Source organism: Pipistrellus hanaki, assembly GCF_964339955.1.
Source record: "Pipistrellus hanaki genome assembly, chromosome: 3".
NCBI lineage: Eukaryota > Metazoa > Chordata > Mammalia > Chiroptera > Vespertilionidae > Pipistrellus > Pipistrellus hanaki.
In genome coordinates this window covers 143,986,530-144,012,392 of record NC_140505.1, presented here as the reverse complement: position 1 = coordinate 144,012,392, position 25,863 = coordinate 143,986,530, and the positions used below count along the sequence as shown (strand labels likewise).

The window sequence follows — 25,863 nt, the reverse complement described above, 5'->3', positions numbered from 1 at the left end:
GCGCGTCACTGTGTGTGGCAGGAACACAGCCGGCCTGGTGCTGCCTCTGCCCCCTGACAGCTCCTGGGATCGGATGGCTCATCCCCCCTAAGGATCACTGAGCCCCGGTTGGTCCGGCTCTTTCCTGGCATGACTGGGGTTGGGTGGGGACCCCATTCCCTTCCTGGTTATCCCCGCCTTGCTTTCCCACCGCTTCCCAATGCAGTGACCACCTACATCACTGGCAGCTACGCTTGTCCCGGGCAGGGAGGCCTGTTCGTTTTTCAGGCTCAGAAAGAACACGGACTCAAGAAGGGGATGTGAATCAGCCAGTTCCTAAGCCACTGCAGCAAGACCAGGTCCTTACAGGTCAGACAGCAGCCTGCTGGCCTGGCCTCCGTGGAGAAGAGGATTGGGAACGGCTCTCCTGCAGGCCCATCCCGGCTTCTCCCCGGCCCCTTCTTGTGCCCAGTCCCGTCTGTGGAACCAGACTGTGCAGCTTCAAGTACCAGACCTACTACTAACGAGTTACATGGCCTTTGGCAAGTTCCTGAATCTTCAAGCTTCACAGTATCACCCGTAAAACGGACGCTAGTTATGTTTAGCCTCAGAAGGCAGGTGAGACCAGGGGCTCAGCACAGTGGCGGGCACACAGGAAGCCGTGACTCTTACTGCAGAACGAACACATCTGCTTGCAAGGCCAGTGGTTGAGGGGATCTATGTTTCCTGGCGGGAGGTGACCCAGCCTGGCCGAGAACCTGTGCGCGGGGCCCGGCCTCCCCTGGGATCATCAGGACACAGCGATGGGGGCGGCGGACAAGCCCGTGGCCAGCGGAGCCTCAGCCCAGGCGCCCGGCCCTCCTACCTCTCTCTGCCCAGCACAGCGCCCCAGAGGCAGCGAGGTGGCCAGTCCCTCGGCGGAGCTCAGGGAGGGGGAGGCTGGTGGCTCTGATGGAGGCTGGAGGGGGGTAAGTGGGACCTGCAGGGAGAGGCAGAGTTAGCGCCAGTGCTCTGTCCCAGGTCCTACGTCCCCATGAACTAGGCCTTCCCCTCCCAGGGCGGGAAAAGGTGGCCCCTTCAGGGACATCTCCTGACCCAACGCACGCTTTCACCACCGTCCCCACCACCTGGCCACGGAGCCCTGGGAGACCGAGGCACGGGCAGATGGAAGAGGTGCACGCCCAGGTGGCAGAAAGGTGAGCGGCCCAGGGGCTCTGGGGGAGGGGAGACGCGGCTCCTGGCCCTCAGTCAGGGCCAGGCCTACCCCAGGTGCCGCTGCGGTCCAGGAGCGCTCTGCTTTCCCTCAGGGCCCTCCCCGGTTACAGAGCGCGCAGCGAGGCCCCTCCGGCTCTGACCGCCTCTGAGCCCAGCACCGCAGGCGGAGACCACGGGGAGGGCACTTATTACTGGGTTCCAGAAGACGGTGGTGCCAGTTATCACTTCTGTCTCCCTCCCTTAACTAGTCTCGTGTTAAACTTGTACTTTGAGGGTGGCAAAAGTAGCACTGAGTCATGGGTCACTTCTCTCTCAGTCCCTGAGGGTGTCGCTTCCTTCGCGTTGGCATTTCAACTAGATCGTGGTCAACGTTCAGTGCCCCGTCTCACTCTCTCTCTGGAGCTTTTATTTATTTATTTATTTAAAATATATTTCATTGATTTTCCACAGAGAGGAAGGGAAAGGGACAGAGAGCTAGAAACGTCGAGAGAGAAACATCAACCAGCTGCCTCCTGTACACCCCCCACTGGGGATGTGCCCGCAACCAATGTACATGCCCTTAACCGGAATCGAACCTGGCCTCAGTCCCCAGACAGATGCTCTATCCACTGAGCCAAACCGGTTTCGGCTCTCTCTGGAGCTTTTAGATCAGTCTTGGCAGCGTCTCTGCCTCCCCCCGGCCACCTGCAGCCGCCCCTTCAGCCCAGGTCCTCACACCTCCTGCTGGATGCTGCTCAGCCTCTCAGTCTCTCTGACTTGGGTGGCCTTTCCACCTCCGATGTACAAGGCAGCCTGAAGCATCTTTTTCTTTTTTCTAAAGCATCTTTGTGCTCAAAGCCTCCTATGCCTGCCCACTGAAGACAAGTCTGAACTCCTCTGCCCGCATTCCAGCCCAGCTTGCCCGGTCTTCCCGGCTGCAGCTCTGTCTCTCACGGCTCCTCACCCTCCCTTTGTCCCAGCCCCGTGAACAGCTTGCCGCGACCTAGGCTTCCTGCTCTGTGCCTTCCACAGGGAATCGCGTTTCTCTGCCCCCCATGGCACTCTCTTTAAGTCTCTCATCCATCAAGGCCCGGATCCAATCCGCCTCGTTAGGGAGCCCTCCCCTGCCGGGCTCTGACGGCCCTCCCTCTGGCTTGGGGCAGCGCTGCCACGCTCTGCGTTGTGCTCCCGCTGTCTGCGACCTGTCTTCGCTCTGCAGCCCCGGCCTTCAGGGGTTACATTCGCTCTGCCCGGGCGACAGCCCTGTCCAGTCCCATATGTGCTGGCAAAGGCACTACTCACAGCAAGGGCTTAATTAGCATCTCAATGGGGCTTTCCTCCTAGAAGAGCACGGTTTGGGAATAACATGAATAATGATAACTAGCCGCCGCCGGATATTGACCATCTACTACGGGCCAAGCTATTTATTATCTTACTTAATCCTCCTGACAACCTGCAATATAGGGGTTCCCATAAGGAAAAACGGTGGCTTGTAAGATTATATAATTTGTCCAAGGTCACATAGCTAAGAATTAGCTAAGTTAAGGGAGTTTATCGGAGGTGCATGCTCTTTCCATTATGTCATCGGTTGGTTACCTCTGGGGAAGATGACTCTATGACCCCAAACCCCCAAATTCATCTAAAAAGCCAAAATTCAAATCCCAGAATTAATTTAAGTAAAAAAATAAAAAATTAAAAAAAAGACTTAAGGATGATCTGTACCTCTTTTATCACCAGTTACTGAGAAGGAATGGACGGGGTGAGATCGGCCAGTGTGGTTAGGCCTCTCGAATTCCAGGGTGAACGCTGTAGCTGGGCAGGACCAGGGCAGGGGGGCTGCAGTCCCTGGCGCTGATTCACTCAGCTCTGTACCTGCCTGGTGACCGGGATCTACACAGGCAGGTCAGGCCTCGCAGGGAGCCGAGGGCGTCCTGCTCAGGGTCTGGGTGCCGAGAGCTGCCGGTTTGTATCAGACACACACACACAGAAGGTACTTCTCTTCTTGTCAAGGTCAGAGGTGGGGCGGGTGCGCCGGCTGACTTCAGAGCCGAGCTGCTCCTGCCCCTCCTTGCTCCCATGTCTCACCCCGTCCTTGAGGCTTTCTGACAGCGTGACCCCAAACGAACACAGGATTCACCCCGAGTAGCTCCTGCTTCTCCCAGGGAAGGCAGGTGTCGGGGCTAGAAGCAGGGACCAACCAGGACCTACAGCCACGCCTGAGTCAGTGGGTGAGCATACGGAATGGGACAAAAGTAGGTTTACAGTTGTTTGTATGGAAAATAAGACAAGAATAAACTCTGGCCGAAACCGGTTTGGCTCAGTGGATAGAGCGTCGGTCTGCGGACTGAAAGGTCCCAGGTTCGATTCCGGTCAAGGGCATGTACCTTGGTTGCGGGCACATCCCTGGTAGGGGGTGTGCAAGAGGCAGCTGGTTGATGTTTCTCTCTCATCGATGCTTCTATATCTCTTTCCCTTCCTCTCTGTAAAATATCAATAAAATATATTAAAAAAAAAAAAAAAAAGAATAAACTCTGTTTTGTAAATCTCCTTTTGCTGCACCCCGTATGCAATGGGCTCAAAGACAGAGTTACCCGGGCAAGTGCCTTCCTGACCTCTCCGTGACACCGCGCGCTGGGTGCCTTCCACCCACCCCGCCCCAGCCCCTGGCCAAGAAGAGGCCGTGCAGTGGCCAGAGGGGCCCCTGGGGAGCGTGCAATGATTACGATTTCAGCTTCCACCCATCTCCCCTCACAGGGGGAGGGTAAGAAGCCTTCTCTGTCAATAAGAAGGAATCCCATCCATCTGGGAGGGAAGCCTGCATGGTGGGGGGTAGCTCTGCTTGAGGGGACCAGGGAGTTTTCACCCCGTCTAAGGCGCAGACCTATCGGGCCGGGCGGGCCTTCCCTGGGCGGACTGCCTCCGAAATGGAGGGAGCACTGGACAGCCTGCTTCTGCAGGTGTTTTGGGGGAAAGTGGGTGGAGATAACGGTGGGGCGGTGGGGGAGGCAGGAAACAGGTGTGACGAGGGGAGGAGACTGGCTTATGCCCACCTGAGGGAGGGAGCCTGCCGTGAGCTGGAGCTTCTGCTGGAACAGGGAGCTCAGCATCTGGTTCTGTCGTTCGAGGTCAAACACTCTTTTCTTCAGCTTGATGCACTCCTCCCGCAGGTCCTGCACGGCCAGGCGGCGGCGGCGGCGGCGGAGGAGGAGGAGGAGGAGGAGGAGGAGGAGGAGGAGGATGAGCATACAGTTCCCTTCATCAGAGCAGCGGGAAGCTCCTCTGGGAGGGAGGCTGAGCTATCCTCAGGGGGTGGCGAACTCTCTAACATTAACCGCCCGTGGAGGGAGGTAACTCAATTCCCATCGGCCCCTTCCCCAATCCTGGAGCCAGCCCGGCGCCTCTGAGAAACCACACATTAAAGAAGGGGCCATACAAGGAAGATCTAGGGGTAGGATGGACCAGGTGTCAAGAAGTTACGCACAGCACTTGAGTAAATATTTAGATGCCACCTTATGCTCCCAACATCAGCCCTGCTTTCAGGTCCATTACCACCTGGGGCCTGGATAAGAGGATTCAAGCCCAAACCAAAGGCACCATAACTCAGAGATCCAGCCTCGCCTCTGCCACCCCCGCCTCCAGGTGAAACAGCACAGGCCTGTCTGAAGTGGGGAAGCGAGGGGTGGGGGAGGGTGGGGGGCATCCCTGGGCCAACAGGACATTTCCACCAAGCTCCCTCCTCTAGACCCCCCAAAGGCTTAGCTGAGAGGGCTCAGGGTCCCCCGTGGGGCCCAGGACCTCTCCCAGGAGGTTGGACTTGGGGGTGAGAAGCTCTCCCATGGCCGCTTACCTTTTGGTTCAGGAGTGCCTGCACCACGTGGTTGGCAACCTGGGGACAGAAAGGCCCGAGGCGGAGATGTCAGCCAACAGCCTTTTTATCTGGAGGAGACCAGCTCTGCTCCCCAACCCTCCCCAGCATCACCCCACCGCAGACCCCACAGACCTCGTCCAGGCAGCGCTCATAGGTCTCCCGCTGGTTTTCGTTGGCCTGGGCGAGCGCCGAGTTCTCCGCCTGCGGGGCGCGGGGAGAGGGCACAAAGGAGGCTGTGGGGCCTTCTTCCCTCAGGGACACTGCTTCGGGGGAGGGGAGCCAAGGAGTCTGCCAGCGACAGCCCTGCCCCCGTCCCGGCTCTGGATGGGCTCTGCCACAGGAGGCCTATAGGGACCGGCCGAGGGCATCAGAAGGCCGAGCTCAGAGGTCTGGTTTTCTGTAGCCTCACCCTCCGTCAGGGACAGGAGGACTTCAGGTGGGAGGTGCCAAGAGTAATGCTTATTTCCCTGGGGAGAGGGCAGAGGAGACTGGCAGGACCTTAAGAATGTGGATGTGGGCCGAAACCGGTTTGGCTCAGTGGATAGAGTGTCGGCCTGCGGACTGAAAGGTCCCAGGTTCAATTCCGGTCAAGGGCATGTACCTTGGTTGCGGGGACATCCCCAGTAGGGGGTGTCCAAGAGGCAGTTGATCAATGATTCTCTCTCATCGATGTTTCTAACTCTCTATCCCTCTCCCTTCCTCTCTGTAAAAAATCAATTTTATATATATATATATATATATATATATATATATATATATATATATAGAATGTGATGCAGGGTGTTAGTTTAAGGATCCATGTCCTTGTCCCTCAAATCCTGAGTGCCAGGACCTCTAAACCCTCTTCCTCTGAGACGACCCTTTCCTCAAAGAGCATGAATGTGCGGGAGGAGTGGGGTCAGGCAGGGAGACATTGAGGGTTAAGACAGCCCCGCCCCGTCCATGCCTGTGTCCCTGAGCTGGCACCTGGCCTGGAGGGCTGCGAGCAGGGCGAGGGCTTCTCAGAGGAGCTCCCCTAAGGAATGTTCGTCTCCGCTGCAGCCTGGCAAAGGGGGCCGGGAGGAAGGGCCACCACACCCACAAACACGCCCCCACGCTCAGAGCAAAGGGCAGCCCTAATGCCCACTCGCCCCGGGCCCACCTCCAGCTCCCGCAGCCGCTGCAGCAGCTCCTGGCAGGTGCCCGGCTCCATGCCACCGTCACCACCCGCTCCCGGCCTGGGCGCTTCAGGGCTCCCAGCCGGCTGGTCCATGGCCTCTGACAGCAGGTCCGGGGAACGGTGAGAGGCCGGGCAGGCTACTCCAGGGCCTGGGGGGTGCGCGGGGGAGGGGGACAAAGATGAAACTTGTTAGTATTTTTGGAGTTTAGCTCAGTGGCACAGACACTGTAACAACTCCTTCTAAGTCTCTCTGGTCCCGGGAAAAAGACCCTCTTCCTTTCTGAAGAACAAAAGCCATTGGTTTGCAAACCCCTATAACTCACTCACCCTATCACAGGTCACACCGACCCTGGCCAGGAGCTGAGAAAGCTGAATTCTCCGCCGAGACCGGCCTCCACCTGGCACACTGTGTCCTCCTGGCGACCCTGGGAGTGGCCTGCCTGCCCCCAAGGACCCCTGGTCCTCTGCAGGGGCTCCACCCTCCACTCGCCTTCCCGGCTCCTCCCTATGATCCCTCAGGGCTCCCAGGCCAAGTCCTCTCAGGTCTGTCACGGTCTCCCCCGGACTCTTGAGTCCATGAGGGCACGTTCATTCCACGAGGGCATGTCACTGCCCAGGCTGACCCCTCCTGGTGTGACACCTGGTGTGCAGGAGGCAGACGGAGCACTCACTGCAGAGACCGGCCTGCGTGCAGTGCACACAGCCAGCCAGGCTTCTCCCCTGAGCTGTGCGTGTGATGCCCCACCCGCCACACTGCTGCCATGGTTACTGCCTGGACGGACGAGGCCTCATCTTCCACTGGAGTTTCCATTTCTCTGCCAGAGGAAAGCGCTCATTTCCTCCTTCTGCACAAATATTATGGAAGTTTCCAGCCGATGGGAAACCCTTCCTAACGCCAAAGGGCGGAGGCTCCGGTTTACAGCCCACTACTTGCCTCCCTGCCCCCGAGGCCCCCACAGAGGAGCTCAGCACCACCGGACCAAGGAAGAGAGGAGCGCAGCAGCTCGCCCCCCAGGCATCCGGATGCTCTCTTCCGTCCTCCACCGTGGGGCACGGGGGCCTGTCCCTCCTCTTCCCCCCAGCCCTCCTCCTCCAGTCCCCACCAACGGCACGCTCAGGCCCGGCCCCTCACCTGTCTGCGCCCTCGGCCAGGCGGGCACCCTCAAACCCCCAGCATGGTCACCTTGCCTGTGGAGAAACAGGGAGAGCATGTCAGCCGTGCCTGCCACATGCAGTTATTTGGCTTCTGCTGTGTGCCAGACACTGGGCCACAGGGGAGAAGCCGCCAGCGAGAGCCCTGCCTTCAGGAAGCTTCCATTCTACCGGGGGAGGCGGGTAAAACACGATAAGCCAAGGGACAGATGCTGGGTCCTGGTAAGACACTGAGAGGCGACCGCTAAGCAGAGACTGACTGAAGTCCAGATAAAATCCTGGGACGGGAAAAGCATTCTGGGTAGAGGAAGAGCCAGCCCGAAGGTCCCAGCTCTCAGTCAGAAATCACGCCAACGCCAGGCAGAAATGAACAGTGACACCCGGTGCTTTATGGCCCTTCCACAACCTATGTCTTCTTTCATCCTCATCACCACCTAAACCGACTTAAAAGCCATTATCAGCACCTGGATTTGAGATGAGAGATGAGAAACCAAGGAATGAGAGGTTACCCTTGCAGACACGGAATGCGTCCTGTGTGCTGCCACTTTCTCATGCATCATTCCATTTCTGCTCCTACCAGACCTGCAAGGGGAGCACCTGCCTGGGGAGGAAGCGGGCTCCGGAGGCCGGAGACGCAGCCCAAGTCGCATGGCTGGTTCACAAAGCACACGGGACAGGCCTGGGCTCCGCCAGCCCCGGGGCCTCTCTGGGCACAAGTTGCACTGTGAGCTCTTCATGGTCAGTGAGCGCTGCACGGTCCCAGGCTCCCGGGACAATGCCATTAACAGACCTGGGTTAGAATCCTGACTCTGCAAGATCAGGTTCCTCACCCCTCCTCCGGGGAAAAGAATACTGAGCAGAAAGGGCTGTGGAAGATGAAATGAGATGATGGACGGAGAGTGTTGTGGGTGGACTCAGTACACGGAAGCTTTTCATATCATCGCATCCGGCCCAGGCACCGTGCAAAGTCCGGCCTATTCACCTCGGCCGGGGGTGCCCACGTACGGGCACCGGAAGCTCTGAGAGGGCTGCCCACACTGCCCTGCCTTCAAGGAGCTCCCCTTCTCCAGCCCTTTACCCGCAGCTCTCCACCCCGGAGCCAGGCAGCCCGCCCTCTTCTGCGCCTGGCACCTAGGAAGAGGGGTGTCAGCAAACAGGAGACCACTCCTTCCTGAGTGAGAATGTGTGCATGACCACGGGACAAATGGAAGACTAAAAGAAAAGAAAAAAAATGGTGTAGTATTTATTTTTAACACTACCACAACCTAAAGTTCTTTGTTGTTATTATTTTTTAAAATATATTTTATTGATCTTTTTTTTTTTTTTTTACAGAGAGGAAGGGAGAGGGATAGAGAATTAGAAACATCAATGAGAGAAACATTGATCAGCCGCCTCCTGCACACCCCCTACTAGGGATGTGCCTGCAACCAAGGTACATGCCCTTGACCAGAATCGAACCTGGGACCTTTCAGTCCACAGGCCAACGCTCTATCCACTGAGCCAACATTTAAAAATAATAACACTGGCCCTAACAACGGTCAGGGCTGTTGTTATTATTTTTAAATGTTTTTATTGATTTTAGAGAGAGAGGATGGGAGAGAGAGAGAGGATGGGAGAGAGAGAAACATCGATGTGAGAGAGAAATATTGATCGGTTGCCTCCTGCATGCACCCTGACTGTTGACTGAACCCATAACCTGGGGGCAACCCTTGGGTGCACAGGTCAGTACTCAACCGACTGAGCCATACTGGCCAGGGCAGTCCTTTGTTATTTTAATATATTAAAAATGTCCCTAGCTGCCTGTGGCATGGCTCAGTGGTTGAGTGTAGACCTATGATCTAGGAGGTCATGGTTTGATGCCCGGTCAGGGCATATGCCTGGGTTATGGCTCGGTTCCTAGTAAGGGGTATACAGGAAGCAGCCAATCAATGATTCTCTCTTAACATTGATGTTTCTATCTCTCTCCCTTCCTCTCTGAAATTAATAAAAATATAGTAAAAAATATATATCTAGTATAACTTCATTTGCTATAACATTTTCATATTTGATATGTTTAGAAATGGACAGGCCTTGAAAAAAAAATTTCAAGTAATATCCTCCTTCCCACATACACAAATAGGGGTTAAAACCACAAAAGGGCCTTGGGTTACCTCCACCACTGGGCCAGTCCACCCCACCCACCACTCATCTCTGGGCCGACGCCACTGGCTCCAGTCGGAGGGTCCCTGCTCAAGGAGAGGCCTGCCCCCGGGGCCACTAGCTTTCCCTCAGCCCCCTTCCCATTGGTTGGTTTCCCCAGTGGGCTGGGGTGGGTGCAGACGTGCTGGGGAGTGTGAGGAACACAGTTGGGAGGATGAAGGACAGGAGTGGGATTAATAGGCAATGTCCAGGGGCCAGGAAAGAATAAAGCCAATGGCCTACCTCCATGGTTGGTAAACCCCGGCTCTCGGGCCACATGCGGCTCTTTGGCCCCTTGAGTGTGGCCCTTCCACAAAATACCATGGGCTGGGTGAGTCTATTTTGAAGACGTGGCATTAGAAGAAGTTTACGTTTAAAAAATGTGTCTCTCAAAAGAAATTTCAATCGTTGCACTGTTGATATTTGGCTCTGTTGACTGATGAGTTTGCCGACCACTGGCTAGCTGGTTTGGTGCACAGAGAGCCAGCCTGCAGACTGAAAGGTCATGGGTTCGATTCCGGTCAAGGGTGCATGCCCGGGTTGCGGGCTCGATCCCCAGTAGGGAGTACGCAGGAGGCAGCCGATCAATGATTCTCTCTCATCATTGATGTATTTAATCCTTCTCTCCCTCTCCCTTCCTCTCAGAAATCAATTTTAAAAAATAATAAAAATACAGCTAAAACTGCAGAAGGCCCAAGTCTTGTGTTCCCCACACAACAAAAATTAAAGTAAGGGTGGTTTATGTTTTCCTAAACATAAGTTTTTTCCTAAAAAAATAAAAACAGGGTTTGGGCCCAAGCTCTGAGCGGCCCCTGCTATGAACAGCGGCAATATTAGGGGGAGACACAGGAGGCCCTGAGCGTACTTTCCCCAATCAGAGGGAGGAGCCAGAGCCATGCCAGGCCCTGCAGGGCTGGAGCCTAGCTGGCTACCCCATCAGCTCCTCCTCCCTGATCCAGATCCTGACGCAGAGCAGGGGGAGCTGGCACCAGGGGGGGATGCAGACGCAGTTGTGGATATCCAGGATTAGATCCAGGACGTGGGGCTTCATTGGCCAGACCCACCATTAGAGAGCAAGGGTGCGGAGAGGGAGCTACGGCACTGAGCACCCATGGACACAAAGCAGGTAGAGCTGTGAAAAGGAGGCGGCTGGAGTAAGCCGGCCTGCACCAGGGGCTCCCGCCGGGCTGGGAGGCTCTCCAAGCCCACAGGCATCCCGGACAGGAAGTGATCACCGAGAGCTGCCTTATCTCCCTGCATTCCCGGCTGAGCCAGCACAGGACTGAACACATGCCGGCGGTAATGTCCATCTCCTTCCTCCACATCAAGACGCGACAAACTCCTCAGGACCCACGTTAGTCAGTTCTGTGCTTACAGTATGGAACATCGGCCCACGCCCAGCCCACCTCAGCATTTTCACTCCGGAGAATAAGGTCCCCTATGCACGCAGCCCATGAACAAACACACGAATAGATAGAAGCACCCAGGTTAGACTCGAGGTCCCGAACGGGAGGACTGGCTATGGGTGACGCACACCCCACAGAGCCAACCATGCCACCCTCCAATCTGAACCCCACTGGGATTGGGGGGTACCCTCCCAGTGATAAGCCACCCAAGAGCAACGCGTGTCTCTGTGTCCCCGGCTGGGCCAGGAGACTCCGGAAATGTCGGCTGCAGCAGGCTGTGACTCAGCCTCGCTTTGGGGGAGACACTTGCTGCCCTCGGCCGGCCGAGGGGGTCTGGCCAGCTCAGGATAAGGGGTCTGCTCCGGGTCTGCAGGGCCACAGGCAGAGGGCAGGGAGCTTTTGGCCAGGGTTAGGAGTCACGGCGAGAGGCCGGCATTTGACCTTGGTGGTGGGGAGGGGCACATGCTATGAGTCAGACCAGATTCTGAGTTCAAGATTTCTATGGTGTTAGGAAAACTTCCGGCATCTCTGCGCTCCTCTGGGGAATGTTAAGATCCAGAGAGATACTACCGCCTCCGGCTCCCAATCAGCCTAATTAGGCCCTTCAGAGTCTGGGTTTTCGGCTTACGTCTCGTGAGAAAAAAAAAAATCAACCCGGGTCAGTTCCCCAGTGGGGTCCCTCCCTGGTGTCACTGGGGGCCCCTCGCCCCAGGGGCCCAGCACTCTCCTCCTTCCCCCAGGCCACAACTACTCACAGCTCCTGTGTTCAGCCTGACGGGCTGGAAAACCCCCAGCCTGGGTCTGTCAGGATGGCCCTGGTTTCACAGTCCTCTGGTGGTGCCACAGCACGCACATCCTGGGTGCTGGATGCTGGGTGGAGGTCAGCCAGGGCTGCGCAGGGATGGAGCTGCAGGGTGCGGAAGCTCTAACTTGAACTGTGGGCTTCTCCCGCCACAACTGCCCACCAACAGGCAGCCCCGCCTCCCACAAAGGCCTGATTCAGCGGGAGGGCGGGCGGCGGTGACCTCAGTGCGGAGAGGAGGGAGAGAAGAGAGGAAGAGCAAAGCCTTTCTGTCCCTCAAGCAGCCAGGGACAGAAAAGGGGGAACAGCTGCCTGGGGGTGGGGGTGGGGGTGGGGGCAGTTCCTGGCCTGGGGACGTGGCTGGTTCAGCCCAATCGCAGAGTGAATCTGGGTGACCACTATCTCTCCAGCCTAGTGACTAGGCCCTAGTCTGTCATCGGCCTCGTACCCACTGGCCCTGTAAAGCCAGGAAGGGACAGGGGCTTCCAGGCCCAGAAGAGATCTCTCCTGGCCTTGCTGGCAGCCAGAGCAAAGGAGTCAGGTCTGCAGGTCCATTCCCTCCCCTGCCAGGGCTCAGGCAGAACCCGAGTCCAGGCCTGGGCGGAAGGGGCCTGTGAGGTGGCAGCAAGCCTGTCCCCCATGCTCCCTAAGCTGGGCCCTTCGCCAAGGCCTTGGGGCCCTGATGAGCCCCTCACACACCAGCTGTTCCCCCAGAGTCCTCTAGGGAGAGAAGCCAGGGACCGGGAGGCGGGGAGGGCTGGGCAGCTGCAGGAAGGCCGCGATGGAGAAGCTCCCTCTAATAACAGAATCATCCGTAACACCAACGGCTTCCCCTCCGCTCCCCCCCCCTACCCCCCCATTCTCCAGCTGCTTTCTGGAATCCCTGTCACACCCAAGAGCCCATGGTAAACAGCAACTTCTGCACCCAGCAAACACCCCCTCCCGGGCAGGACTGGCCCCGGGCTGCCTTGGGGTGTATGGAGGCATATAGGGCACCCCTGGCCTGAAAGTGGCCACCTTAATCCTTACCCCAAAGCATCTTTTAGCCCCAAGAATTCCCACTGGCCTCTTCCCTCCTCAGGGAAAGAGGGAAGATTGGAATTTCCCTCCCTCCTCCTGACAACTGGCCTTCGGAGAGGCATGTGTCCCTGAATCTCCCCTCTCACTTCCTCGGAACTATGATGTGGGCTCTCTGAACCGATAGCGGGATCAACCACCTGCCCTTCCAGGCAGTGCAGAAGGGCAGGCATGTTAGGAGCCCAAAGGCTTATCTCTCCTCCCTGGGATCCTCGTGTTCCCGTCCGTCCGGTCCGTCCGTAACAGACGCCAGCAACAAAAACGCAGCTGCCGGGTGGGAGGTGGGCGGGGGTGGAGGTGGGCGGGGGGGGGGGGGGGGGGGGGGGGGAGGCGGGGGAGGCCAGGGGACTCTGACACAGACACAATGGGTTTATTTATAGGGCCACATGCCAGTGGCTCTGCAGCTAAGAAGACGAGGCCCCACTCCTAAAAGCCCAGTGGGGCCCAGCCCAGGCCAGCCAAAGGCCCTGGAAAAAGCCTCAGACCAAGGGAGCAGATTTAGTCTAGTCTCAACACTGCAATTTACTTGCTGTGTGACTTTAGGCAAATTACAGTCTCACAGGGACAAGTTCCTTCATGCCAAGTGGATGTTTTTCCAGAAGAACAGTGGTTCTCAAAGTGTGGTCCAGGGACCCCGAAGCCCTTTCAAGGAGTCCACAGGTTCAAAACTATTTTCTTAATACGACTAAGACATTGTCTCTTTTACTTTCTTCCTCTGATAATTATAGAGTAGCATTTTCCAGAGATCATGTGATAGGTGATATCACAAAAGACTGAATACAGAAGCAGATACTGAGAATCCAGCTGCCTTCTTTTAAGTCAGACACGACAGATTTGCAAAAATGAAGAACAATGACATTCTATTTACTATTTATTTTTGTTTTGGAAAAATATATAATTATTTTTATTAAATACATTAATTTTTAAGAGTGTAGAGCAGCAATTTTCAACCAATGTGCTGCAAGAATTTTTAAAAACATTCAATATCTGACTATTATTTAGTCAGGACCACTGACCTCTTTTCCCTCAAACTGTCAAATAAAAAAATGACAACAGCCAACAGAACAATACTCGTTTGGTGTGAATGAGCCAAAATTACACCTAATATTTTTGTTAGATCAGCAAAAATATTTTTGGCGTACTACAGAATTTTAGTAATTAGTTTATGTGTGGCATGAGACTTAAAAAAAGGTTGAAAATGGCTGGTGTAGAGGGCTCCTCAGGCCAAATTGTGTGAGAATCACTTTTCTAGGAGTGTTGTCCAGTTTGTAATAATGAAAATATTTATTCTGCTGAAACCAGTTTGGCTCAGTGGATAGAGCATCAGCCTGCAGACTCAAGGGTCCCAGGTTCGATTCTGGTCAAGGGCATGTACCTTGGTTGCGGGCACATCCTCAGTGGGAGGTGTGCAGGAGGCAGGTGATCGATGTTTCTCTCTTATCGATGTTTCTAACTTTCTATCCCTCTCCCTTCCTCTCTGTAAAAAATCAATAAAATATATTTAAAAAAAAGAAAAAGAAAATGTTTATTCTGTGCTGTATAATATGGCAGCCCCTAATCACACATGGTTAGTCCAAAAGAGGAACTGAATTTTATTTATCTATTTAAAAATTTTTTATTGGTTTTTAGAGAGAGAGGAAAAGAGAGAGAAACATTGATTGGCTGCCTTCCACACCCCAACAAAGAATCGAACCCACAACCTAGATATAAGCCCTGACCTGGAATCAAACCCATCACCTTCTGGTGCATGGGATGATGCTCCAACCAACTGAGCCACAGCAGCCAGGGCCATACTGAATTTTCTCTGTTGACAACCAGATGCAGTCAGTGGCTGCTGTGTACTGCTATGCTCAACAGTGCAGTTCTATAAGACCCTAGAAGATTCCTTGACTTTAGCATTGTAGGTCAATGCTTCTTTCCACAGACTATAGAGGCTGGTGGTAGGAAGAAACAGAAACTGACATGTACTCCTGTCCCCAGACTTTTACTCACACTATTTCTCACTCTCAGTCACCAAAGGAAAGCCATCTCAGCCACATGGTCAGTCCTGCCTGACACTCCTACCAAGGCTTACTGTTAGAGAGGCTCTCTCATTCTGACACGACTCCTTCACACCCTCTCCTCAAACTCCTGGCCCCTCACCTCCTGTTTCCCCGAAGGATGAAAGCCAGCAGAGGGAAAACCCCTCAAATCTCTTGCCACTACCCTCGCAGTGTCATCAGAATCTCCACACCGCCTCCTGTTACAGCAGAGAAGCTGCCCTCTCCCCAGGCAAAGCAGTCCTTCCTGCCCATCCTCTTCAGTATCTACCTCCTGAAGGGATCTTTCCCACCCACCTTTAACACCTACCAGGTGTCTTCCTTCCTTCCTTCCTTCCTTCCTTCCTTCCTTCCTTCCTTCCTTTTTATAATAGCATACTTTATTTATTTAACATTATCTTAAAGATCATTTCACAGTAACACATATATCTCATCTTAAAAGTAATGTTCCTCTGAGGGATTCCAAAATGGCAGCAGAGTAAGTAGAGCTACACTGACATTCTCCCAGGACCAAACCAGAAATACAACTAAAATACAGAAGAATCGCCCTGAACAATCAACTGAAGACTAGCTGGAGAGAACCCTGATAACCAAGGATGGAAAGTGGAGACTGCATAAAGACTGGTAGGCAGTGCGGAGGCGTGAAAGGGTTGGCCTGAAGTTTCTAGCTCTCTATCTCTCGCCCTTCCTCTCTGTAAAAAATCAATAAAACAGCAGCTGAAGTCTCGGATATCTCAGCTGTGGGGGGTTCCCACTGAGAATGCTGGGGTCTAAACCCCAAGCTGGGCTCCCCAGAGCACCAGAACTGAGAAAGGTGCCCACATAACATCTGTCTGCCAATCAGAGATGTCTGGAAAGGCAGGCACCCTCTTAAAGGGCCAACACAAAAAATTTCGTGTGCAGCCACTCACCTTGGGCTCCAATAGAGGCAGAGCAGAGAGGACTGGAGCTGTGGGAGGAGAGCAGGGTTGGGGGCTGTGGGTTGGTGCTCTATGTTGTTGGTGCTCCCAGGGCAGCCACCTCAGTTTCCTGTGCTGAGTCATTTCCTCACACTTCGGAGGAGACCTTTCTCCACAGACCTCTGCTATCCAGGCTTTTGCCTGGGGAAAAGGCAGTTGCCCCATCCTCTCACCCCACCTGAGGCTAATCAGTGCAGATAACAATGAGTCTGAAGGCAGAGGAAGATTAATGGAGGCTTTGAGTTTTTGCCTGATCTCCTCCTGGGCTTGGGGCTAGGAAAAGCAGACCCTGGTGCACATGTTGGTCCTTTCCAAGGCACCCAGTCCCAGCAGAGGAGCCACAAGCTGTGGATTACTGATAGCTCCAAACCGTACTCAGGACCAGTCACAAACAGCATCTGACATTGTCCTGCACTAGAGATTGGAAGTCGTAGCAGCTCTACTTAGTACACAGACACAGACACAAACCCAAACAGGCCACCAAAATGGGAAGACAAAAAAAAAAAAAGAAAAAGAAAACAAGCCTGAAATGAAAGAACAAGAGAATTCTTCAGAAGAAGAGCTAAATGAAATTAAGATTAAAAAAAAATTATCAGACATAGAGTTCAGAATAATGATGGCAAAGGTGTTCAACAGCAGGAGAAAAGATATAGTAACTATGAAGAATGACACAGAACTAATAAAGAACACAGAGAACCAAAAAGAAAGAAAAAATAAGCAAAAAGCAGGATAGCTTAAGGGAGTGTGGGACAACACTAAACATAACAATATTCACATAATAGAAATGCCAGGAGAGGAAGAAAGTGAGCAAGGGATAGAAATGAATTTGAAGAAATAATGGCAGAAAACTTCCCTAATCTGATGAAAGAAAAAGTCACACAAGTTCAGGATGCACAGAGTCCCAAGCAAGAAGAACCCAAATAGGCCCATGCCCAGACACATCATTATTAAAATGCCAAAAAATAAATATAGAGAGAATCTTAAAAGCAACAGAGAAAAGTGATTTGTTACCTACAAAAGAGCTCCTAAAAGGCTCTCAGCTGATTTCTCATCAAAAACACCACAGGCCAGGTGGGAATGGCATGAAATGTTCAAGGTAATGAAAAGCAAGGATCTGAAACCAAGATTACTATATCCAGCAAGACTATCATTCAAAAGAGATGGTGAAATAAAGAACTTCCCAGAGAAAAAAGGCTAAAGGAGTTTATCACCACCAAATGAGCACTGCAAGAAATGCTAAAAGGAAGAGAAGTATATATATAGAGAGAAACATAGGCATAAAGAATAAAAATGGCAATAAATAAGTACCTATCAATAATAACCTTAAATATAAATGGATTAAACATTCTGATCAAAAGACTAGGGGTAGCTGAATGGATAAAAATAAATATGACCCAATTATATAATGTCTACAAGAAAACCACCTCAGAACAAAAGACTCACACAGGATGAAAGCAAAAGGATGGAAAAATATTTTCCATGCAAATAGATAATAATAATAATAAGAAGAAGAAGAAAAGCTGGAGTAGCAATACTCATATCTGACAAAATAGACTTCAAAATGAAGGCCATAACAAGAGACAATAAAGGTCACTAAAAAAAAAAAAAAAAAAAAAATCAGCTCAAGAACTACGCGACTGGAAATAAGTTGGCAACCATCTGGTTTTCAGAAGGCATTTTGGTATTGAATCAGAAGTCTTCGTCCTTACTGTTCAATTTCTAGATATTGATCCTGAGGACTTAACAGTTCATTAGCTTATTACAGTTCATTATTCAGTAAAGTATTATTTAGGTAGTAAAAATACAACAGAGGTCTGTATCATAACAGCCATTCAAAATGTAAATTACGTTAGTGTGCATTTAAATAAAGATCTTAAACAAGAAAAAAAAAAATAAATAAAATAAAGGTCACTATATAATACTAAAGGAATCAATCCAACAAGAGGATATAATCCTGATTAACATATATGCACCCAGTATAGGGGCACCTAAATATATATAAAAAACTTCTTGTTGGTGACCACTGCTCCAAAGGTTCCCTTAAACCAGCAGTTGCCTACCTTTCAGACCTCATGGACCACCAGTGGAGGTTTTGAAGACTTTTTTTTTTTTTTTTAGAGACAAATCTTTTTTCTTTTTATATGATTTTTTACAGAGAGGAAGGGAGAGGGATAGAGAATTAGAAACATTGATCATCTGCCTCTTGCACACCCCCTACTGGGGAAATGCCCTTGACTGGAATTGAACCCAGGACCCTTCAGTCTGCAGGCCAACACCCTTCCACTGAGCCAAACTGGTCAGGGTTCTAGAGAACTTCAATGGGACACAGCAAAAGCAGTCCTTAGAAGGAAGTTCATAGCACTATAGGCCTACTTCAAAAAACAAGAAAAATTAATAATGAACTATTAAACCCTACAACTTAAAAAATTAGAAAGAGAACAACAAGAAAAGGCCAGAGTAAGTAGAAGAAAGGAAATAATAAAGGCTACAGCAGAAATAAATGACATAGAAGCTTAAAAAACAAAAAACAATGAACCCAAGAGCCGATTCTTTGAAAAAATAAACAAGATTGATGAACTGTTAGCCAGATTAACCAAGAAACAAAGGGAGAGGATCCAAATAAATAAAATCAGAAATAAAAGAGGTGAAGTAACAACTGACACACAGAAATACAAAGGATTATAAGAAAATACTATGAACAACTATCTGCCAATAAACTGGATAATGTGGAGGAAATGGACAAATTCTTAAAAACATAAAATCTCCCAAAATTGAATCAGGAAGAATTAGAAAGCCAAAACAGGCCAATAACAACTGATGAAATAGAAGCAGTAATCAAAAAACTCCCAGCAAACAAACGCCCTGGTCAACTTCACAAGAGAGTTTTACCAAACCTTCAAAGAAGAACTAACACCTTTTCTCCTCAAACTACTCCAAAAAATCCAAGAGGAAAGAACACTTTCCAGCTCTTTTTATGAGGCCAGCATTATCCTAATTTCAAAACCAGATAAAGACACTACAAATAAAGAGGACTACAGGCCAATATTCCTCATGAACATAGATGCTAAAATCCTCAACAAAATATTAACAAAAGTCACATGACACATTAATAGACACAGAAAAAGCACTCAACAAAATCCAATACCCATTTTTGATTAAAACTCTCAGCAAAGTGGGAATAGAAGGATCATATCTCAACATAATAAGGGCCATGTATGACAAACCTATTGAGAGAACATCATACTCAATAGACAAAAACTAAAACTATTTTCCCTAAGAACAGGAATAAGATAGGAATATCCACTTTTAACACTCTTATTCTACATAGTACTGGAAGTCCTAGCCACAGCGATCAGATAAGAAGTAGAAATAAAAGGCACCCAAATTGAAAAGGAGGAAATAAAACTCTCATTATTTACAGATGACATGGTATTGTACAATGAAAATCTAGATTCCACCAAAAAACTACTAGAGTTAATTAAGGAACTCAGTAATGCAGCAGGATACAAAATTAACATCCACAAATTGATGGCTTTTTTATACACCAATAAAGAATTCTCAGAAAGAGAAACTAAACAAACAATCGCATTTACCACTGCAACAACAAAAAAAATCAAGATACTTAGGAATAAACTTAACCAAGGAGATAAAAGAATTGTACTTGGAAAACTATAGGATATTGAAAACAGAGATAGAGGAAGATATAACAAGTGGAAGAATATATCGTGTTCATGGATAGGTAGAATTAACATTATTAAAATGTCCATACTACCCAAGGCAATCTACAGATTCATTGCAATCCCTATAAAATACCAATGGCATATTTCACAGACTTACAACAAATACTCCAAAAATTTACATGGAACCAGAAAAGACCCCAAACAGCTGCAGCAATCTTGAGAAAGAAGAACAAAGTTGGAGGAATCACAACACCTGATGTCAGGTTATACTACAAAGCTACTGTAATCAAAACAGCCTGGTTTTGGCATAAGAACAGGCACGTAGATCAGTGAAACAGAACAGAGACCCCAGAAATCAATGCAAGATATTATGCTCAATTTATATTTGAGGCAAGAAAGAGCATACAGTGGATACAAGACAGTCTCTTCAACAAGTGGTGCTAGGAAAATTGGACAGATACATGTTAAAAAAAAAAAAGAAAGAAAGAAAGATAGAAAGAAAGAAAAAAAGAAAGAAAGAAAGAAACTAGACCACCAACTTACATCATACAGAAGAATAAACTCAAAATGGGTAAAGGACTTAAATGTAAGTTGTGAAACCGTAAAAATCCTGGAAGAAAACATAGGCAGCAAAACCTCAGACATCTCTTGTAGCAATATGTTTACGGATACATCTCCTTGGGCAGTGTTCGGCCAACTCATTAGTCAACAGAACCAAATATCAACAGTACAACGATTGAAATTTCTTTTGAGAGCAGAAAACCAACTTCTGTGCATGGGCTGCAAAGTTTCAATCGCACTGTATGTGCGCGCCCGCATGTGGTGTTTTGTGGAAGAGCCGCACTCAAGGGGCCAAAGAGCCGCATGTGGCTCATGAGCCACAGTTTGCCAACCACTGTCCTAGGGCAAAGGAAACACAGGAAAAGATAAACATATGGGACTACATCAAAATAAAAAGTTTCTGCACAGCAAAAGAAACCAACAAGCCGAAACCGGTTTGGCTCAGTGGATAGAGCATCAGTCTATGGACTGAAAGGTCCCAGGTTCGATTCCGGTCAAGGGCATGTATCTTGGTTGTGGGCACATCCCTAGTGGGAGGTGTGCAAGAGGCAGCTGATCGATGATTCTCTATCACTGATATTTCTAACTCTCTGTCCCTCTCTCTTCCTCTCTGTAAAAAATCAATAAAATATATTAAAAAAAAATAAAAAATAAAAAATAAACCAACAAAATGAAAAGGGAGCCCCCTGGATTGGAAGATATATTTGGCAATGATACATCTGATAAAGGGTTAATGTCCAAAATATATAAGGAACTCATACAACTTAGACTGGCCGGCATGGCTCAGTGGTTGAGCATCAATCTATGAACTAAGAGGTCATGGTTCCATCCTGGTCAGAGCACATGCCCTGGTTGTGGGCTCGATCCCCAGTGGAGGGGTGTGCAGGAGGCAGCCGATCAATGATTCTCTCTCCTCACTGGTGTTTCTGTCTTCCTCTCCCTTCCTCTCTGAAATCAATAAAAATATATTTAAAAAAAAATAGCACAACAATGAGGTATCACCTCACACCATCAACAAATGACAAGTGCTGGCAAGGATGTGGAGAAAAAGGAACCTTAGTGTACTGCTGTTGGGAATGCAGACTGGTGCAACCATTATGGAAAAACAGTATGGAGAGCTTCCTCAAAAAATTAAATAGGAACTGCCATTACATGCAGTGATCCATTTCTAGGAATATTTCCTAAGAGACCCCCCAACAATAAACAATCAGAAAGAACGTATGCACCCCTACGTTCATAGCAGCACAATTTACAATAGCTAAGATCTGAAAATAGCCCAAGTGCCCATGAGGAGAAGAGTGGATAGAAAAGTAATTGTGGTACATTGACACCATGGAATACAATGCACCCTTTGCGACAGCATGGAGGGACCTGGAGAGCATTATGCTAAGCGAAATAAGCCAGTCAGAGAAAGACAAGTATCACATGATCTCACTCACTTATGGAATATAATGAACAAAATAAACTGATGAACAAAACAGATCCAGAGAAAAGAAGCATGGTACAGACCGTGGCATCTCAGAGGGAAGGTGGGGGCGGGTGAGAAAAGATCTCCTTCTTCAAAGGGAACAGGCTGTGCCTGGGAAGCTCCAGGGTTGACTTAGTGGGCACCATCTGGCCAGGGCCCAGAGGTGACCTCCTAGGCTGCTAGTTCTGCTCTGAGAGGAGAAAGCAGCTCTAGTTCGCCCACAAGCCTCCACTGGCTCTGCTCTTGTGTGTGCCCACAAATGGGCACAGGCTTCCTCGATCCCAGGTCTGGCTTGGTCATACTGCATGACCCCACATGAAGCCTAGACTGAAACCCTCGAGGACTCAGTTTTTCCTGTCTGTAAAATGGGGTGATCTCTCTGACTCCTCTCTCCTTACAGGGCATGGAAGAAAAGGATGAGGTCATGTCTGGAAAGGAACTGTAGCTGAAAAGATGGGTTTCCTTGTGAGGGGCTGGGGGCTGGGAGTGAGGAACTCAGCAGGGCCTTAGAAAGAAGCCATTGGCTTTGATGTCGCCTTCCTCCGACAGGGCCTACAGGCTTCCCAGGAAAGCAGGGGGTGGGGCTGTGGAGAGGAAGGGACAGCAAAGCCAAGAGCTTTAGCCTTCTTCTAGCGCCAGGGACAGGAAGTGAGGTGCTGTCTACAGAGGAAGTAAGAAGCAAACACCCCCCAACTTCCCCTCGGCCTGCAGTGGAAAGGAAGGCTCCCGCTTCAGGAGCCGAAGTCCCGGGGCTGGGGAAAGAGAAAGCAGCAGTGGGGGTGGGGAGAGGCATTGTCCACACCATCTGGCGGAGAAGAGGGTTTCGTGTCTTGGACACAATAAAACTCCAGGGGCACGGACTCCGGGAGGAGAGAGAGGAGAAGCCACTGAAGTGAAGCTGAGAAACCCAGCTTTCCAGGCCCATGGTCTCACATCTGCATCCTGGCCCCAGACTCCAGCCCCGCTCCACAACCCCCACCCCCAAGATGGCCAGGTCTGATCACTCACTCTTACAGTCTACATCCTTTCTTTGCAGCCTTTATCACAGGTGTAATTCTATGACTGTTTAATTAGTTGATTAATGTGGGCTTTTTGATGACCATTGAACCCCCCGAGTCTGGTCATCACATAGTCAAGTGCTGGCTGAATGACTGTGCTGACCACTGCTTGAGAAGTCCTCAGAGGCTGGTTTTGGCCTAACCCTGGCATCTGAATCAGATTCAGTATATGAAGATGAATGAACTCTACTCATGGCCTGAGAGACACTTGGGCAAAACCGACACAGGTGCCAGGAGAAATCTATGCACACCGAGATGTTGCCAACAGGTAAGGCAACAGAAGAAGATATATCTTTTGGGTAAGGAGAGAAAAAAGAATATTTGTTTTGTGTAAAGAAACTCTTGAGGGCAGAGACTGGTTTGGCTCAGTGGATAGAGCATCGGCCTGAGGACTGAAGGGTCCCAGGTTCGATTCCGGTCAAAGGCACGTGCGTGGGTTGCAGGCTCAATCCCCCAGTAGGAGGCGTGCAGGAGATAGCCGATCAATGATTCTCTCTCATCATTGATGTTTCTATCTCTCTCTATTCTCCCTTTCTCTCTGAAATCAAGAAAAGAATATATTTTTAAAAATATAGTGAAAAATAAAGTATAAAATCTTTTAAAAAATGTAAGAAGGGCGCTGGCCAGTGTGGCTCAGTTGGCTGAGCATCATCCCATGCACGGAGAGGTTGCTGGTTCAATCCCTGGTCAGGGCACATGCCTGGGTTTCAGGCTCCATCCCCAGTAGGGACGGGTAGGAGGCAGCCAATGGATGGTTCTTTCCCATCAACCATTGATGTTTCTCTCTCCCTCTGCCTTCCTCCATCCCTCTAAAATCAATAAAAGCATACAAAAAAAAAAAAAAAGTTTACAAAATGTTAGAAGGAATAGCCACGTGACCAGGTGATTTCTAAAGCCCCTCCCAGCTGGGGCCATCTACTCTCTCACCCCCTGTTAGAAAGTAGGAACCAAGCCCCTGAGACAGGGCGGGGTGGGGAGGTCTGGCCAAATGAGTAGGGGATTCTGGCCAAGGGAGGCCAGTGTTTCCACTCCCTTTCTTCCCAGAAACTTCTCCTTGGGCTGGAGAGGGCCCTCCCACCGCCAGACTGTGGTGTGGCGTGGCTGCACCAAACTATTCACAAGCTGATCAGGGCCACTGGATAAGAGTTCATTGGAGATTCTTGGGAAGGGAGTTTACAGGTCTGGCCAAGGGCAGAGGCAGAGGTGGGAGGTTGGGCAAGGTGAGAGTTTGGGGCAGGTAGGAATAGAGTGGGGTGACTCCTGGACAGGCCTGGGGCTGCTACGGGCAGGTTCTGAGGGTGTCTCAACAGATCCTCACACAAAAGGGCCAATTACAGCCCCCACATCAAGCTAGCGGGGGGTGAAGTAACCAGCCTCTGGGAACTACGGCTGCTGAGAACCCCAGAGCCACACCCCGGGAGTTCCAGGGACCCTCACAATCCTGTCTAGGAAAAGCCTCACTATTCCTCTATCCAGAGGGTCTTCTGGGAGGGACAGTTTGAGAACTGCAGACCAATGCCCTAAGCAGCACCCAACACCCAAACCCTGCAGGCACAGCATGAGCAGCAGAATGGTGTCTCTCCTTTAGAACTAGGTACACTTAAAAAAAAAAATTACTGAGGACTGAAGAATTCTCAGAGCTCAAGGGCCAGCATAAGGTTCAGGGAGCTGTGCCTGATTGGGCTCTTCTCAGTGGCTGCTGGATTTTCAGAAATCAGTAATAACAGCAATGATAATTCACCTTAATAACAGCCTGGCCTCCTCAGGGCTCTTTCATCTTGTAGCTCCCAGAGGTGGGAAAGCGGTAATTATCGAGCAGGTGCCACACCCCAATGATGATGTGTTATTAATCCATCAGCACAGGCTGGGAAACTGAGGCCCAGGGAGAAGGATTTCCCCTCAAACAGAGCTAAAGATGCAAGTGCCAAGGCCACTGGGCAGTGAAGAAACGAAGGTGCCAGCTCCATATCTGTTGAGTTTTGAGACGATACTGAAGACAAGGGCACTCCCTCCAGAGTCAGCCAGATCTGGGTTTAAGGAGGTGAGGAAAGACCCCAGGTATGTGTCCCAAGCCCCCACCCCAGGCTGAAGCAGGGCTTGGTGGTAACCCTGTCTGGGGGTGCATACACCCACCCACTCTCCCCAAGTTCTGCACAGCAGCCTGACAGCTGCTTTGAGCATCTCCTCCATAGGGTAAGTGGGGGCTCAGCCCTCCAAATAGCCGCGTGCCGCAGGTACGTACGGTCCATAAAGTGGGAGCGGGGCATCCTGAAGCTGGGTAGGTGGATCAGATCAAGAACCCATCAGAAACGGGGAGACTGCATCTTGGGAACCAAAGCCCATATCCACAGCCCCCTTCCGTTTTGGCACTGATATCACAATAATGAGATCCTTCCTATAGCACGGCCTGTTTGGGCTGATCCATACTGCAGAAAAACTGCAGAGGAGGCCCAGCTGGCCTGTGCCCTCCAAGAGAGCAGGGAAGGGTGGGCAAAGAGTCAAAGAACACCAAAGACCTTTTCCCAGGGTGGCCACGGAGGGAAGGAGCAGAGACTCAAATGAGATTGTAAGGATAAAGACAATGCCTGTGAAGGTCTATCCACAGTCTGCATGTGCCTGGTCCTGCGAGAGAGAGAGGCAACTCAGCTCCGGAGAAACCATAAGGGCCAAGCCAGGGAGCAACCAGTGACCTTGTCCTCTAACCTTCCAGGGCAGAGCCTGGGGGCAAGTATTAAGAGTGATGCTAGAAAGAATTTAAAGTTGTTTACTTCCACCTATTAGACAGCTGACCAGGGCTCTTGGAAGTTTCCTGAAATGATACTCTGCCCCTCCTAGCTGCCCTCCCCACCCCTACCCCCTTCCCCGCTCTCTTTATCATCTTCAAGAACTACCCTCTCTGCTGTAAATTCAGCCAGGCCTCCTCCTGCACGAGAAACTAAGGCAGAATGGTGCTACGGAAAACACTTGACCAGAGTCAGGAGCCCTGCCTGACACTCATCACTGTATGAATCACTTTCCCTCTGGACTTCAGTTTCCTCATTTTTAAAAATATATATTTTTATTGATTTTTTACAGAGAGGAAGGGAGAGAGATAGAGAGCTAGAAACGTCGATGAGAGAGAAACACCGACCAGCTGCCTCTTGCACACCCCCTACCGGGGATGTGCCCGCAACCAATGTACATGCCCTTGACCGGAATCGAATCTGGGACCTTTCAGTCCGCAGACCGACGCTCTACCACTGAGCCAAACTGGTTTCGGCCAGTTTCCCCATTTTTAACACGA

The 25,863-nt window shown here is 50.6% G+C and overlaps 2 protein-coding genes across 4 annotated transcripts in view; both read right to left on the bottom strand.

Moving 5' to 3' along the window:
* NCKAP5L (NCK associated protein 5 like) overlaps positions 1 to 25,863 on the bottom strand; it is a 36,029-nt gene that overhangs the window by 6,941 nt on the left and 3,225 nt on the right. The window contains exons 1-7 of one of the 3 annotated variants that reach the window (XM_084877354.1): positions 11,692 to 11,888; positions 7,333 to 7,388; positions 6,183 to 6,337; positions 5,174 to 5,242; positions 5,021 to 5,059; positions 4,224 to 4,343; positions 845 to 958 (exon numbers count right to left, since the gene is read on the bottom strand). In XM_084877354.1, the coding sequence (XP_084733480.1) occupies positions 845 to 958; positions 4,224 to 4,343; positions 5,021 to 5,059; positions 5,174 to 5,242; positions 6,183 to 6,293 (453 nt within the window). In that variant the 5' untranslated portion in view covers positions 6,294 to 6,337; positions 7,333 to 7,388; positions 11,692 to 11,888. Of the gene's footprint in view, positions 1 to 844; positions 959 to 4,223; positions 4,344 to 5,020; positions 5,060 to 5,173; positions 5,243 to 6,182; positions 6,350 to 7,332; positions 7,389 to 11,691; positions 11,889 to 25,863 lie in introns of those variants that run through there. The other 2 variants (XM_084877353.1, XM_084877352.1) reach the window with 2 other exon arrangements.
* RACGAP1 (Rac GTPase activating protein 1) overlaps positions 6,018 to 25,863 on the bottom strand; it is a 190,894-nt gene continuing 171,048 nt past the window's right edge. Inside the window, exon 18 of the transcript XR_014794462.1 lies at positions 6,018 to 6,032. The gene's annotated coding sequence lies outside the window, so the exon portion shown is untranslated. The remainder of the gene's footprint in view (positions 6,033 to 25,863) is intronic.